General features: G+C 42.5%; 1 protein-coding gene across 6 annotated transcripts in view; it reads left to right on the forward strand.

The window, feature by feature from the left end:
* adgrl1a (adhesion G protein-coupled receptor L1a) overlaps window positions 1-13,556 on the forward strand; it is a 147,059-nt gene that overhangs the window by 82,689 nt on the left and 50,814 nt on the right. For 5 of the 6 annotated variants that reach the window (XM_079365548.1, XM_079365552.1, XM_079365547.1 and 2 more), the window contains one exon: window positions 12,290-12,477. In XM_079365548.1, coding sequence (XP_079221674.1) covers window positions 12,408-12,477 — 70 coding nt within the window. In that variant the 5' untranslated portion in view covers window positions 12,290-12,407. The remainder of the gene's footprint in view (window positions 1-12,289; window positions 12,478-13,556) is intronic. The other variant, XM_079365549.1, reaches the window with a different exon arrangement.

The following is a 13,556-nucleotide window of genomic DNA, read 5'->3' on the forward strand; positions in this document are numbered from 1 at the left end:
CTATTGTAAATGCAGCGTCGGTACTTTTCGGAAACTAGCATGATTTTGAAAGTATCATCCTCGCCATTCTCCGTCTTCACCCACCCCCTCCCCTCTATGCTCTCTAAAAAGTCCCGCCCCTCACTGACATGCACAAGTGCCATAGGTGCAGAAGCTGATTTCAGCTCATGCTTTGATTGTGGGCTCGTGCATGCACGGTGTAGGGAGGCTTGATTGATTTATGGAAAACGAACCGTCAATCTGAGATTGGTCAAAGTTTTTACAGATTTACAGATGATGGATTTTCTTTGTTCCTTTTTCAGAGTGCATAAGATCTTAATTACTGTCAGGACATTAAGACAACCAAAAATTTAAAAAGTGTATCTGGAGGAAAATACCTATAGCCTACCATTAACTATTAAAGCTGGGGTATGTTTTTTTTAATATCTGATTAACTTTTTTTTGGGTTATTTATTGAATATTTTGAACTCAAATCAGTTGAAATGATTTGAGTCGGTTAGAGGTTCTGAATGTCAGTTTTGATTCATTTTCAATATTTGTGCAGCCCTAGCGGGAAGAGCTAGCATTGAAGGGGGTGCCTCCTGGATGCAGAAGCTCACGATTAAGCATTTCCATGGCAACGTGGGACTAATTTGACGAACCATTGGTAAAGGGAATTTCCCACTTGAAAACCCTGGTGATGTCATGACTCTTGCTGCCCAGTGGTCGACATAGTTTTGTTGGACGGGCATGTAATAGGGTAGGTTGTATTGGCGTTACTCCCTGGCTAAGGCAGCTTGCATAAATGGAACCTAGGTTTGTTGAAGATGAGTTGTTTTATGTAAATTACCAGTAGGGGATAATTGGAGATGAAGGGTTTTCTTCACTGAGTGCCAATGCGCAAATATCCTCTATTTAATTTAAATACAATAGTTTCAGTAGTAATGGTCGGTAGTTTGTTTTTGTTTTCATCAAAATGTGCATGCTTTTGTCAAACATTTACCTGTCTTACCAGACAGCTGAGTAATAGACACATGCACACACACTGCTGTGTGATGATTAAACTGTTGCTGTGCTGGAGGCTTAATTTTACCCTTTGAGTATTAATGTGTCAACAGTCAATTTGCGTCACATCTCTTCAGACTTATTTATACAAACACCTGCTGTTCAACTGTCACTGTTTAAAATGCAGGTCCAAAAAGAGAGCGGTTTTCACTTCCAATTTCAGATTTTGCTGAATAGGACGGCTTCATGCTTGTGTAAGCTCGACTGCACTCATATATATATATGCAGACTTTCTTTTACTCCGCAGTTATCCTGAATAGCTATGAAGGCTTCCACTGTGCTGAATGTGGGACAGTGTCAGTGTGCCTTCATGTATGTGCTCTGTGTGTGTGTGTGTGTGTGTGTGTGTGTGTGTGTGTGAGAGAGAGAGACAAAGGTAGATGGAGAAAGCATGGAAGAGGGCAAGTGAGTGGCAGCCATGTTTTAGAATTGGGGCATGTCAGGCAGGCCTGCTGTGTCAGAATCTCCTGATGCCCACTCTGCCCAACCTAAAGCTGGATAACCTTGGCAGGCAGATTGGGGTCACTACTATCAAATTGGATACATCACTCTCTCACACACCGATACACACACACACACACACACACACACACACACACACACACACAGAGACACACACTGTAGCACAACACAAATCACTCGAGTTCGGACATTTGTTAAAGGTAGATATGTTTGCATCTCCAAAAAGAAGCTAACATTTGTACTTAGTTTTTACTTGCTCTGCAGAACAAAACCATCATAACAACTCCAGGAAGATGCACAGGATCAAGGAAAGCACACACCAGTTTGACACGTCGTAAATGTATCTGCAGTGTAATTAATGTACGCTTACATTGATGGCTAATTGCTTACTGTTATGAAGGGCTCAGGATGTGAACTTCTTTGCACCTTTAATGTGTTGTGCTTTTGTAGCGCTCGGGAAGAAGGAGCCCTGCTGATAAACGGCGCTCTCAAGCTATCGTGTCAGAAATCCGAACGCTTAAAACAACTCAAACACTAACCTTGTCCAAAGGATTTTTAAGATCTTTTTAACCAATGAAAAGATTGCTCTTTACCAGCTGACAGCCACAATCTTGAGACATGATCGTTCTTACAAACACTGAACGCTCCAAAGCACAACAACAATGTGAGCTTAACATTCAAAGGGACAGCTTGAGGCACACTTTTTAAACAACATGCTTTGAAAGGGATGAAACATGTTAAAACATTTAAAAAAAAGGAAACACTACATTTGGGTGAGAATGTTCTACAGTCACACTGTTGGCCTGCTAAGATGGATCAATCGTTGATAAACTTCTTTAATTAGTTAAAACGTAAATCTGTCTAAGTCCTGACTCCTGTTAGCATCCCTGAAATCTGACCTAGCCTGTTAAAAGATTAGATCTTTCGAGCGTCAGGTTGAAGATAATGAAGGAATAATTAGCCGATTCCAAAGAAGATGGTTACTTCCATCGTAAGGGTCTCAAAAAAAATGAGATGAAAAGAATGTCAACCTATTTTTAAATGTCACTGTCTCTTTTTGTTCTGAATCCCTGCTCTACTTTGTGCCACAGATCTAAACTGGGTCAACATCACATGTGGCACCCCGGTGGGCCCTTCTGTGTGTGTACATTTGTGACTGGCTGCATGTGCGTGGGCATGTGTGTGAATGCTTTAAGCGATGATCATGTGCGTCGTCCCATACACTCAAACTAAGACTTAGGAAGGGGTTTCTACAGTTTGCCTTGAGTGAATCCCGATGGTTACTAAACAATTACAAATGAGTTTTTGCCTTGCGTAATTATTGTCTATCGTCCCCAATTAGTAGTGAGCATGCATTATCTGCAAATTGTTTAAGACTGTTGCCGTACTCATTATTAGAGAGAGCTGCAGGCGGGAGTGTAAACCGATTGTGTGTGTGTGTGTGTGTGTGTGGGTGTGCAGTTGCATACAAACTTTGCACGTGTTTGTTTGTGTAGTGAGATTTGTGTGTTGGTACATCACTTATGCTTGGCTATGGTGTACTGTAGCGTATCAGTGAGGCCGGGGTTGCCCTGCTGGAGCTTTCAGATTAATAGACACTGATAATAACACACAACTCACAGCGCTTCTGTCCTTAATGAAGATGGATCTAGCCGGGTCTGGCGGCGTGCAGGCGCTCGGGGTGGCAGCCTGCCAGTCACAGCCAAGTGACATCTGGGAACAGCTCAATGCAAAGGGCGGGAGAGAGCAAGATTCACCAGAGAGTTCAATTTCATAACATTATCATGTTATATCATAATCTATTGTTGGTGGCTCATAAGATTAATGTCAGGGCCGGCAGTTATCATCTTGTTGAGTTGACTTAATGGTCACAGTGAATTATTCATTTCCTCCTATTGATTTGCGACACAACTCATACTGACAAAGTTGACAGTGCAGGTTGACTGATATGGAGTTTATCTAATTTGACTCTGAGGTGAAAAGCAGACAGAACGAAACTGAGTAGAAGAGAGTTAGACAAAAGTCAAAAGCCATTAACACATGTTTTTGTCGCATTCCAGACAGATGTGGCACAAAATGAGCTGCTCAATTTTCTGCATAAGTTGATAATTGTGTAAGAGATTTTTTTTTTATTATAGAAAATCACAAAATTAGGCTTCTCACCTTTGTCCATCCAAAAATTGCAATATTCACACTGAATTAATGTTTAATTTTTATACATGATTAGCGATAGGTTTTTGAGCTTCCTGCCAAATTGGTTCACAGGTTCCATCCCTGTAAGTGATTAGAGCCCATTAGAGTGAGGTTTCAGCCCGCGTTTGTCTAAGAAGACAGGTGGGTGCTGAGGTCACTTCCTCTGGCAGCTGTGGCGGGCATCACAGGGCAAGCATTGATGGGTGGTGGCATTGCCTCCTGTTGCATCAGTAATAATGAACAGTGACAAGCTCCCCGCCGCCACAATAAATCACAGGCTGAGCTGTAGACACTGAAGACCGGGCCGGGGAGCACGCTCTCTCTGCTGCGAGGTGTCGATGCTGAGGAACAGGCTGGCTGGCTTGCTAAGGGGCAGACTATCTCTGTCACTCATTCACAGATGCACAACTGCTAACACCCCCATCAGACACTTTTGCATGCTGATTAGCACGTACAGCTGTCACTCAGCAATACTTTGCTGGCTGCTATAGAGGCACTGAGGCTTTTATTAGAGTCGTAGCTTTTTTGGAAACATATAATACTTAAAGTGTAGACTCTAGAGATGCAATGGTGTGTAGGTTTGGGTGTGTAGAGAGCTGCAGGGAGCAGGAAAATTGGTAAAGGAGTGTCTATTGAAATGAGCGAGAGGGGTTCTCTCCCTTTCTCTGCCTTTACCTCTTTGACAGCCACACTAGCCCTGTTTGATATCCCTCCGCTGTGTTCTGCAGCTCTGCAGATTCCCTTGTCTCATTTGCATTCCCTTAAAGCACACTTCCATTAAAGTCTCTCCCTGTTTTTGTCTCTTCCCTCTCTCCTTCTGTTTCTTCAAATAGGTCTTTTTTTCCCTGGGTTGCTGTTTTAGAGGGAGCCTTATTCCCTGTTGACTACACAGCCTATCCGTGCTCGCCGTGAGTCAGTAATCAAACACATTGGCCCTAATACACAGGCCATTACAAGAGCTCTGATGTTCCATCTGCACACAGCCGGCACAATGGTGTCATTATATAAACAGCCCTGCTGCTGCAGCCAGTGAGATACTACCACACCAGAACCTCGGCCTTAACTGACCAACCCCAGTAAATGGAGAAGTGTTGGGATGATCTGACCTGAATGTGCTTGTTTAGTCCCTGCTAGCTGAACAATATTATCCATCCTGAATGAATGCCTTTGTGTTAGTGGGCTATCAGTTGGTAGTATTGCCGAGGCCGTATGGGCTTTCGATGCAAATGTAATCAAGTTGTTGGGAAAAAATAATATTTAATGCTATTATGTTGTCTTTGCTAGCAATACCCCCACAAAAAAGGATTAGGGAGATTAGTGATAGGCCCAATTGGAAGATAACAATGACGGGGTGGGAGGGTGGTGTTTCATACAAACTGATATCTTTCTCTTTTTTCCTACAGTTTATTTGTTTAGCCGTGCAGAAAGCCCGCATTATGAAGTACTTTAAGCATGTAAAACTTCACAATAAAATAAATAGTACATGGTTAATGGACTTGAGCTTTTAGAGCACTTTTCAAGTCTTCTGACTGCTTTAAATATTATTTACAATCATGTACAAGTTAAAGAGGAAAACATGAGGAATTAAACAAAGGGTGACATAAAATAATAAGCACAACACTAAGGACAAGGCGTACGACATTACAGGAAAGCAATTCAATAAAGTTAAGTATTGAAAGTGATTTAAAAGATTATACTAATGAGGCAAGCCGGGGTTCCACAGCTTAAGAGCCCTTTTCTTGATTTTTGTTGGAGCCATGCTGATGCATTTGCCTAATCTGAAGTGTACTTATTGATTTCTGATTCAAACCTTTTAAAAGACCACTACAGTGGTTTAATCATGAGAATATAAAAGCATGAATATTAGCTTCTAAGGGTCATTGAAACTCAGCATGGATCGTATTCTGTTAATATTCCAGAGGACATTTATGTTGTAATTCGCCCTGTTTTAGCATGGACACATCACTGACGTCCATTTATTATTTACTTTGACCCAAGTTTTTGCACTGCAATCAGATATTGCGTCAATGTTTATTGTGGCCCATCGGGAAAAACACTGTGAAAATAATGACCTCTAAGTTGCTCCACAATTTACTCAGCTGTGAGAAGAGAACAATTTGTTCAATTATTTTCTTTGAAGAAATACCCACCCAGTGCTGCAGTCTGTCAATCTTAATTTTGTGGTTAATTCAATCAAATTCTTCACTTCAGTCCAGCAGTATAATGATGGGGCATAGTAGTATCAGCTGCATTGGACCAGACTCAGTCAGATGTTTCTCTTCAAAAACAGACTGAAACTTTCAGTCGAGATTTGCAGTCTGATGGGACATGGTGGGATTTTTTTGATAAATGGTGGCACACAGACCATCATTTATATTATGACAAGGCCAGAGGATCGAGAGATGTTAATTATTATGATCAGCCAAGGGGCAGTTAGTTTAAGGTCATATTTAGTACATACAGAGATTGTGGAGTGTTTGAGCTGTGCCATAGTCAGCCTGTTTAAAGAGACTGTCAACATAATCACAGCATGGTTGGGGCAGGGGGAATTAAAAAACGCACACAACAAGGAGCCACAGTTTTTATTGATTTGAGAATTAAAAGAGATTACAATTTTAAGCCGCTCCTTCTCCAATTACTCCCACTGATGAAAACATACAGGATTGAAACTGTTGTCCACAGTGTAAATTAAATGGATTAAAACAAAAAAAATGGCCCTTAGAAGAAATCAGTGATGCTTTCATATGGTTGTAATGCACCTGTAGCCTCATTCTTCCCAACCCTTCTCTGTCATCCTTCTGTACCCATGTGTGTGTAATAAAAAATAAAATGCATTTTTCATCCAAGACGTCAAGTTTACTATTTTTAGTCTTTGTCTCGAAAAATACAACAGAATCTAAATTGAAATTGCCAAAAAGGTTTAATTTATTCATTAGCTTGTCTGTGTCTGCAGACAAATTATTGCTGGAAGGCAAACTGGATAAAGTTGTGGTTCGTTTTCTTCTTTGGAAATTGAGCGTATTGGATTCATTTACACACCACGGTTGTTTTAACGTCCTGTCAAATTAAATGTGCAAGTAATCATATACAGCTAGTATGCCCATTTTTATGTGATGGCCCAAGAACCTGCTGCTAAGACCAAATGACTCGACTATACTAAGAACCTTTTGTGGCAAATGAATCAAAAGATTTTCAGCATTTATAATTGTAGAAGTAAAAAAAAAAACATTACAAATTAGGGCAAAGGTCCGATTTAGATCAAGTCAACTATACGTAACTACCCAAAGACTGGGGGTCTCTTAATTTTAAATTCAACCGGGAGCGCAATGAGTCATCTTAATGGGATTGCAGTTATACCTTTTTAAAAGCCCTCCATGGCACATTGCTGCTGTGAAACTTTCCCATAATCAGAATAAGCTGGTTCCATGTGTTCTGTTAATGGGAGCTTTTTACACACACACACACACACACACACACACACACACACACACACACACACACACACAGACACACACACACACACACACACACACACACACACACACACACAGACACACACACACACACAGACACACACACAGACACTTGCATTTGAAAGAGTGTCCAAATCATCACTCTGGCTAATTTGAATAATCATAAAAATTCAATTCAACTGTCATACCTCAGAATCCTGGAAGGCAGGTCTGACAGTAAAAACACAGCCTCCCACTCAGCAGCGCCAGATCGCAGATGGTGACGGTAATGATATTTCATGGTATGTCTGTTACGTTTTAAAAGGAAAGTAAGATAATTATATTCTCTTTGGCAAGTGATTAGTTTTAAAGAGGTGAAGAAGTAATTAATGAATTCTTACTCACTCTCATTTATTGTTACACTTCCTGGTATTGCTCTCTCTCGCCTAACTCGAGAGGACAAAAAAGTATCAAGTGTGACAAAGCTTCGACGATGAGTCAGAGGGAGAATTACTTAGAGTCCCCCAGGCGAGGCATACGTTTTTGTCGTTCTCTGCGGTCTCATCAAACTCTAATTCTACATGGCCAGTCTTCACTGACTCTACTTATACTTTCCTCTGGAGAAAGTGTCGGTCGTAGACCTGATTGCAACCAAACATCACCAGCACCGAGCGAAAAATGCTCTCAATTACTCCAATTTAAGTGGATGTCGGAAGTTAATATGAACTGAATTTTGACTTGATTACAAATATTTAATGCAGCAGTTTGCATCACTTTCTTATTTGTAAGTGAGATGTGTTTGCCATTCAGTTTTGGCACGCTCCACTGTGTCGGTTGCTAGGAGGCAATCATTTCTCTCATAGCGGGAGCTTTGCTACCAAACCAACTATTTGTTGTTGAAGCATCTGAGGCATAAACATCAATCCTAATAGCATGGGAAATGCTGGTGCTTCATCTTAAGATGCAAAGACATGTATGAGGCAATAGACCGTCTCAAGTTAAAACTGTCAAATCTTTAAATCAATCATGAGTGTTTTCCCGGCTGAATAAAATTGTGCTTGTGTTTTCCCCGCTCCCGGCTCTGCCCCCCATTGCCCTGCATGATTTTCACTTGTTCACACAACATACTCAGCTTCAAATTTATTGAAATGCTAATTAAGATGCTAACAGCAGGCAGAGCATTTTATGTGTGAAAAGCATCTTTGCCAAGCTCTTAGTGGAAAATCTACTTTTAGAGTTGCAGTGTTAGCGATGTGGACATAACCTTTCTGACCAGAGGCCGCCCAGTTACACACACACAGGCACACGCACAAAACAGTCGACTCACACTTATCATACTTGTCTCTCCCAGTTTGATATCAGATTCCCCCCGGTTGGTGAAAAGCAGAGGGAGAGGAAGCCTGAAGCTGCAGCAGCTCAGAAAGTTGCACCAGCTTTTCTAATTATGCAGCAAAAAGTGTTGACGTAAACTCTTTGTTCCCCTACCTTTTATTCAGTCCTGGTAATCTTCCTAAATGCCTTTCTCTTCTGTGCAGAAATGAGTTGCATGATGGGGTAAACATAAATGGCTCTAATGACAGACAATCAAAGCCTTTAGCAGTACCCCCCACTCTTTATAAGAAGAACTTGTGACACCCTGTTCTTGATGAGCATGTCTGCTAAAGCAAACAGATCCTAATGATCATGGTGATTATCGTAAGGATCCAATAGAAGTGGATAATGAGGTTATTTGCTTTGGATCAAGGCGGCCTGGGAATTAATAGCCGAAGAAACGGAGGGTAGCATTCCAAACAAGATGACAGAGCTGTGTACTAAAGTGAAAGTCCTGCGCTGCTTCTTCTAAAACTGCCGCATGTCCGTCTTTGTGTTAAAGCAACTGCCATTTGCCCTGCCTGGCACTTTCTGTTCCACTCACCCAAGTCGTTACCTTTCTACTATGTGGGGAAATAGCTGTCCATTCTTTTGTTTTGGTGTTCAGTCTCAGCGGGGGTATGATGTTTTGCTCTATTAGAAGAGAAACAGTGACGATAGTAATAATGGATGTGATCAGTACAAAAGGTCAGCCTTTGGCCTCGGGAATGTAACATCTGAAGAGAGGAGATCACTAAGGGCGAAGCCACCCATCTCACACCCTCCAAAGGCTCCTAACCTTCCTCGGCCCAAAGGCATGCTGACTCATAGACGCAGGCAGACGAGATACTTTCCCCTTTACCATGTTTCTTCTAATTTCTTACTATTTCTTTGCTGTTCTCACTTGGTTATTTTCAGCTGTTTCCCGCCCACTCTGTCTTATTTATTCTCGTTATACAGAAAGTCGTCCCTACTTCGTTTGTTGCTCGCCTCCTTTGCTCCTTCTGTTCCTTGTTTATTAGTTATGCATGCTGCATGATGTTCCCTTTCTGTTTTCATTCCATCTTTCCCTCGTTCCTTTGTTCTGCCGTCCTTTGTTTCTTCCTTTTCTTAATTCTTGTCATCCTTCTTCCTCTTTTCCTTCTGTTCTCCCCTCCTACCACATTGAAATGGAGTGTTGTGTAATACGAGCTTTCATTTTGTCACAAAATGAAAGTCAATTTATCCACCCTGCACTTTTCTCTGCCTTCCTCCCCTCAATCCCCAACCAGCCCTCCCCGCACTCCTTCCCTCCCTGCTCTTTCACTGGTCCTCCTCATCTTCTGAGACCACAGGAGAGCTATTGTTGAAAAGTACAGACAGGAGCAGAGTCAAAAGAAACAAGAGGAAAGACAGATTTTTCTTATTAAAACCACAAAAGTTCGAAAAAAAAAAAAAAAAAAAAGTCCTGTCACTGCACAGGAGGGGATCACTTTTTGACCATTAATAATCCAGCGAGGAGAGGAAAGGCCGTGAGAGAGAGAGCGGAGCCGGAGGCTTCTACAGTACCACATCACATGTCTCTCTTCTATTTGTTTACTGCTTTTCTTCTCTTTCTTTGTCTGTCCTGCCCTCCCTCCGAGCGTGTCCTTTACTCTCCGCTGCTGGTCGTAGAGGGTGGTCGCAAACAAACAGAAAATAAGGCACAGGCTGCTCTAGTGCAGAGGTTGTTGTTTGTGTGTGTGTGTGTGTGTGTGTGTGTGTGTGTGTGTGTGTGTGTGTGAGTGATAGAATTAAACAGTGGTGTTAAAAACAGCTGCTGTGGATGTTCTTTGTACGCCGTGTTCTGCTTTCGCTCCCTTTACTCTCCCCTCCATTCTCTCTTTTTCTCTCGTACTCTACAACATCCAACATGCTAATCCACACAGTGACACCCAGGCAGGTTGGTGGCTGTGGGCCGGGTGCTGCCACTAGGGAGGAGGGTAAATATCAGAGAAGGTCAGGGAAAAGGAGGGGCCGGAGAGGTGGAGGCAAAGCCAAATCAGTGATGATGAAGAGAGGGGCTGAAGCCAGCCCGTCACTCAGGATCTGCCATCTTGGCGACCGTGAGTAGAGAGCTCGGCCATCCCAGCATGTCTTTGAATGAACATGGGAGGATGAAAAGATTACAAAATGGAAAAATGTAGAGACAAATTACCATCACAAATGTCTGATTTGTGTTTCTGGTTAAAGTTTAAAATAAAGAATAGTATTAAAGGATTAGACATTCAGTACTTATTGTCTCCAATATTAATTGACTTTGGATTTTGCACAATTATTTTCAGAAGAACTCCTCCTCTCTCTTTTTTTTTTTTATTAAACCACTTAATCTGCAACGTTCTTCATCTAAAGTCTTTAAAGTCACATTTTCTCTCTTTTTGTTTTCAAAATGTTATTTCTAATAGATAAATCATTTCTTGAGCGTCTTGTGCAAGCTTTTAAGTTATTAAGTGTGATTTAAAGCTCTAGTTGGCTTTTGAGGAGAAAAGCTGAGCATTAAAATCACTTGAAGGCCTTTTCAAATTGAAAATAACAGTTATAGAGAAACTCTGCTGCATAGTTTGTTTGGTTGGTGGTTATTTAGCCTCAAATACTCAATGGAGTCACTGAGAAGTTTATAAAGAAATGCGTACATGAACTCTGAACCCAGCGTGTGTGAGAGTAATCTATTATGATGCACATCCACAATATAAGTTGGTAGGATCAACCAAATAAAGGGGGTGGAGGGTCAATCAGATCAGAGGAAATCCTCTCAACTTCTAAAATGCGCACACACACAAACACACACACACACACACACACACACACACACACACACACACACACACACACACACACACACACACACACAAACACACAAACAGATACACAAAGACCCTGTCCAATCAGTCTGTTTCATCAGGAATCTCAGCAGGAGACGTATTAGCTCTAACAATACAATCTACTGTTTTCTGTCCCTCAGCCCCTGGCATTGTAGAGCAGTTTGCGCTCTCAAAAAAATCAGAGCTTAAGTTCCAGATTGTGATTTATTTCATTAGGCAAATGAGATGTGTGAGCCCTACGGCGCTGCTCACTGAGTCACCGCTTTTCACTGTCTCGCTTTGAGTGTGTGACAGTACACAAACACGCGCACGCACACACACACACACACACACACACACACACACACAAAGGACATGTATTTGTGTTTTTCACATGTTGAATATAGCCACACTAACAGCCCCAAAACATATGTAGCATGTCTGATTCTATCAAGCGTTCATACACTGTGGACTGATGAGCTTGTAGTGGCAACAGCTGTTGCCATGCAATCCTGCACAAAATGGCCTCAGATCCCCAACTCCCATCATTTTACCTGACCAGCACGGGGGTAGCCTCTCCTCCTCTCCTCTCCTCTCCTCTCCTCTCTCCTCCTCTCCTCTCCTCTCTCCTCCTCTCCTCTCCTCTCCTCCCCTCTCCTCATTTCTCCTCTCCTCATTTCTCCTCTCCTCATTTCTCCTCCCCTCCCCTCTCCCTCATTTTTGCATGCTCTGATACAATTTAGTATGCTATACCAGCCGTGAGCCATCCTATTTTGTGCAAAGTTATTATCACATATTCCAGTGATAAATGCAGAATAAATTAGTCAGCGCCATCTGATTCAAATGCCATACTGAGAGGGAAGAGGGGGGAAAACAATAGTGTGGAATCATATCTCTTTATGGACACACAGTTTCATATAATTGTTATGAGGAACTTACTTATCTGTTGTTTCTTTCTGTCTTTACCAGCAGGGTCCCTCTCAGGGAGGGTGTAAGCTGAGGAAGTGCCGCCTCACTCACCTGTGCCTGCTGACTGCCTCTACGCTTTAGCCCCGCCCCTCGCCCCATCCCCTGGTTATCATCCAACATGGCTCTAGCAGTCTGGATCATCTTCACCTGTGCTGTGGCTTTCACCAACATCAGTCCATCCTCGCAAGGTGAGCAAATAAATGTTAACGTTGTGTGCTATGGTTTTTGTTACATTACTTCAAACATGTTCTAAAACCATGCCTATCTTCACTCACTATTTATAGTGCATGGGTTTCTTTTTATATGCAGCACAATATGTATCATTTTGTATCGCCTCACTGAGTCTGCTTGTAATGTTGCTCGTAAGTGCCTGTTGGTTTCACTCTGCCCTGTAACCGGCCTGACCAGGTTATTGCAAATGAGGATGTAATATTTATACGTTAGCTCGGTGATGAAGGTTGAAAGTGTATTGACTTGCTGACCATGCTAGAAATGCTGCACTTCATTAACCGAACTGCTACTACACAGAGAGAGAGCGCGAGCGAGAGAGAGAGGAAGAGTGTGAGCGAGGCGGAGGGTGTATGTGTGAATGTCAATAAAATTTCTTGTCATCTTGATGTTACTCGGAGCGTAGCAGGAATATAAGAGGGAATCCGTGCATGTAATGGTGCCATATGTGTGACCTCCTTCAATGTGCCATGTACCATGAGATATTTCATTCTGTTTGTGAGTGTGTGTGTGTGTGTGTGTGTGCGTCTGTGTTTGTGTGTATGTGGTGGTTGTCCTAGCAGCAGGTGACCTGGTTGAGCTGAAGTGATGCTGCGGGGTTTGTGTGTGCGTGTTGGAAGATGTGTACGAAGGAAGTAAGCAGGGATTGCAGGGGGAGGCTGAGGGCTGATGAGGGAGAGGAGGGGCTGTTGGGTGTCCTGCTAGTGGCCTGACACAGCGACAGCAGCACACCATCTGCTGTACGCTCTCAGTCAGCTCAGTGCCAACGAGCCGCTGGGTGATAGACAGCAAGGACGAGGAGGAGGAGCATCGGCGAGACACGCAGCCTCCACTGGGAGGAGCTAGTGATGAATCAGGAAGGGCAGTGGAGGCTGAGGAAAGGGAGGGAATGAGAGGGCGAATATTAAAATGTGTTGGTGTAAGCCTGATTTTAGCAAACCCCTCGGTGTAAGCTTTGATTTGCCAGGTGCGATTCTAATTTGAGAAGTTTCTGCTTTCGCTATCTTAATTTCGCTGCCTTTGTTACGTTGGCTTTGTG

This window comes from Symphodus melops (genome assembly GCF_947650265.1).
Source record: "Symphodus melops genome assembly, chromosome: 17".
Classification (NCBI taxonomy): Eukaryota; Metazoa; Chordata; class Actinopteri; order Labriformes; family Labridae; genus Symphodus; species Symphodus melops.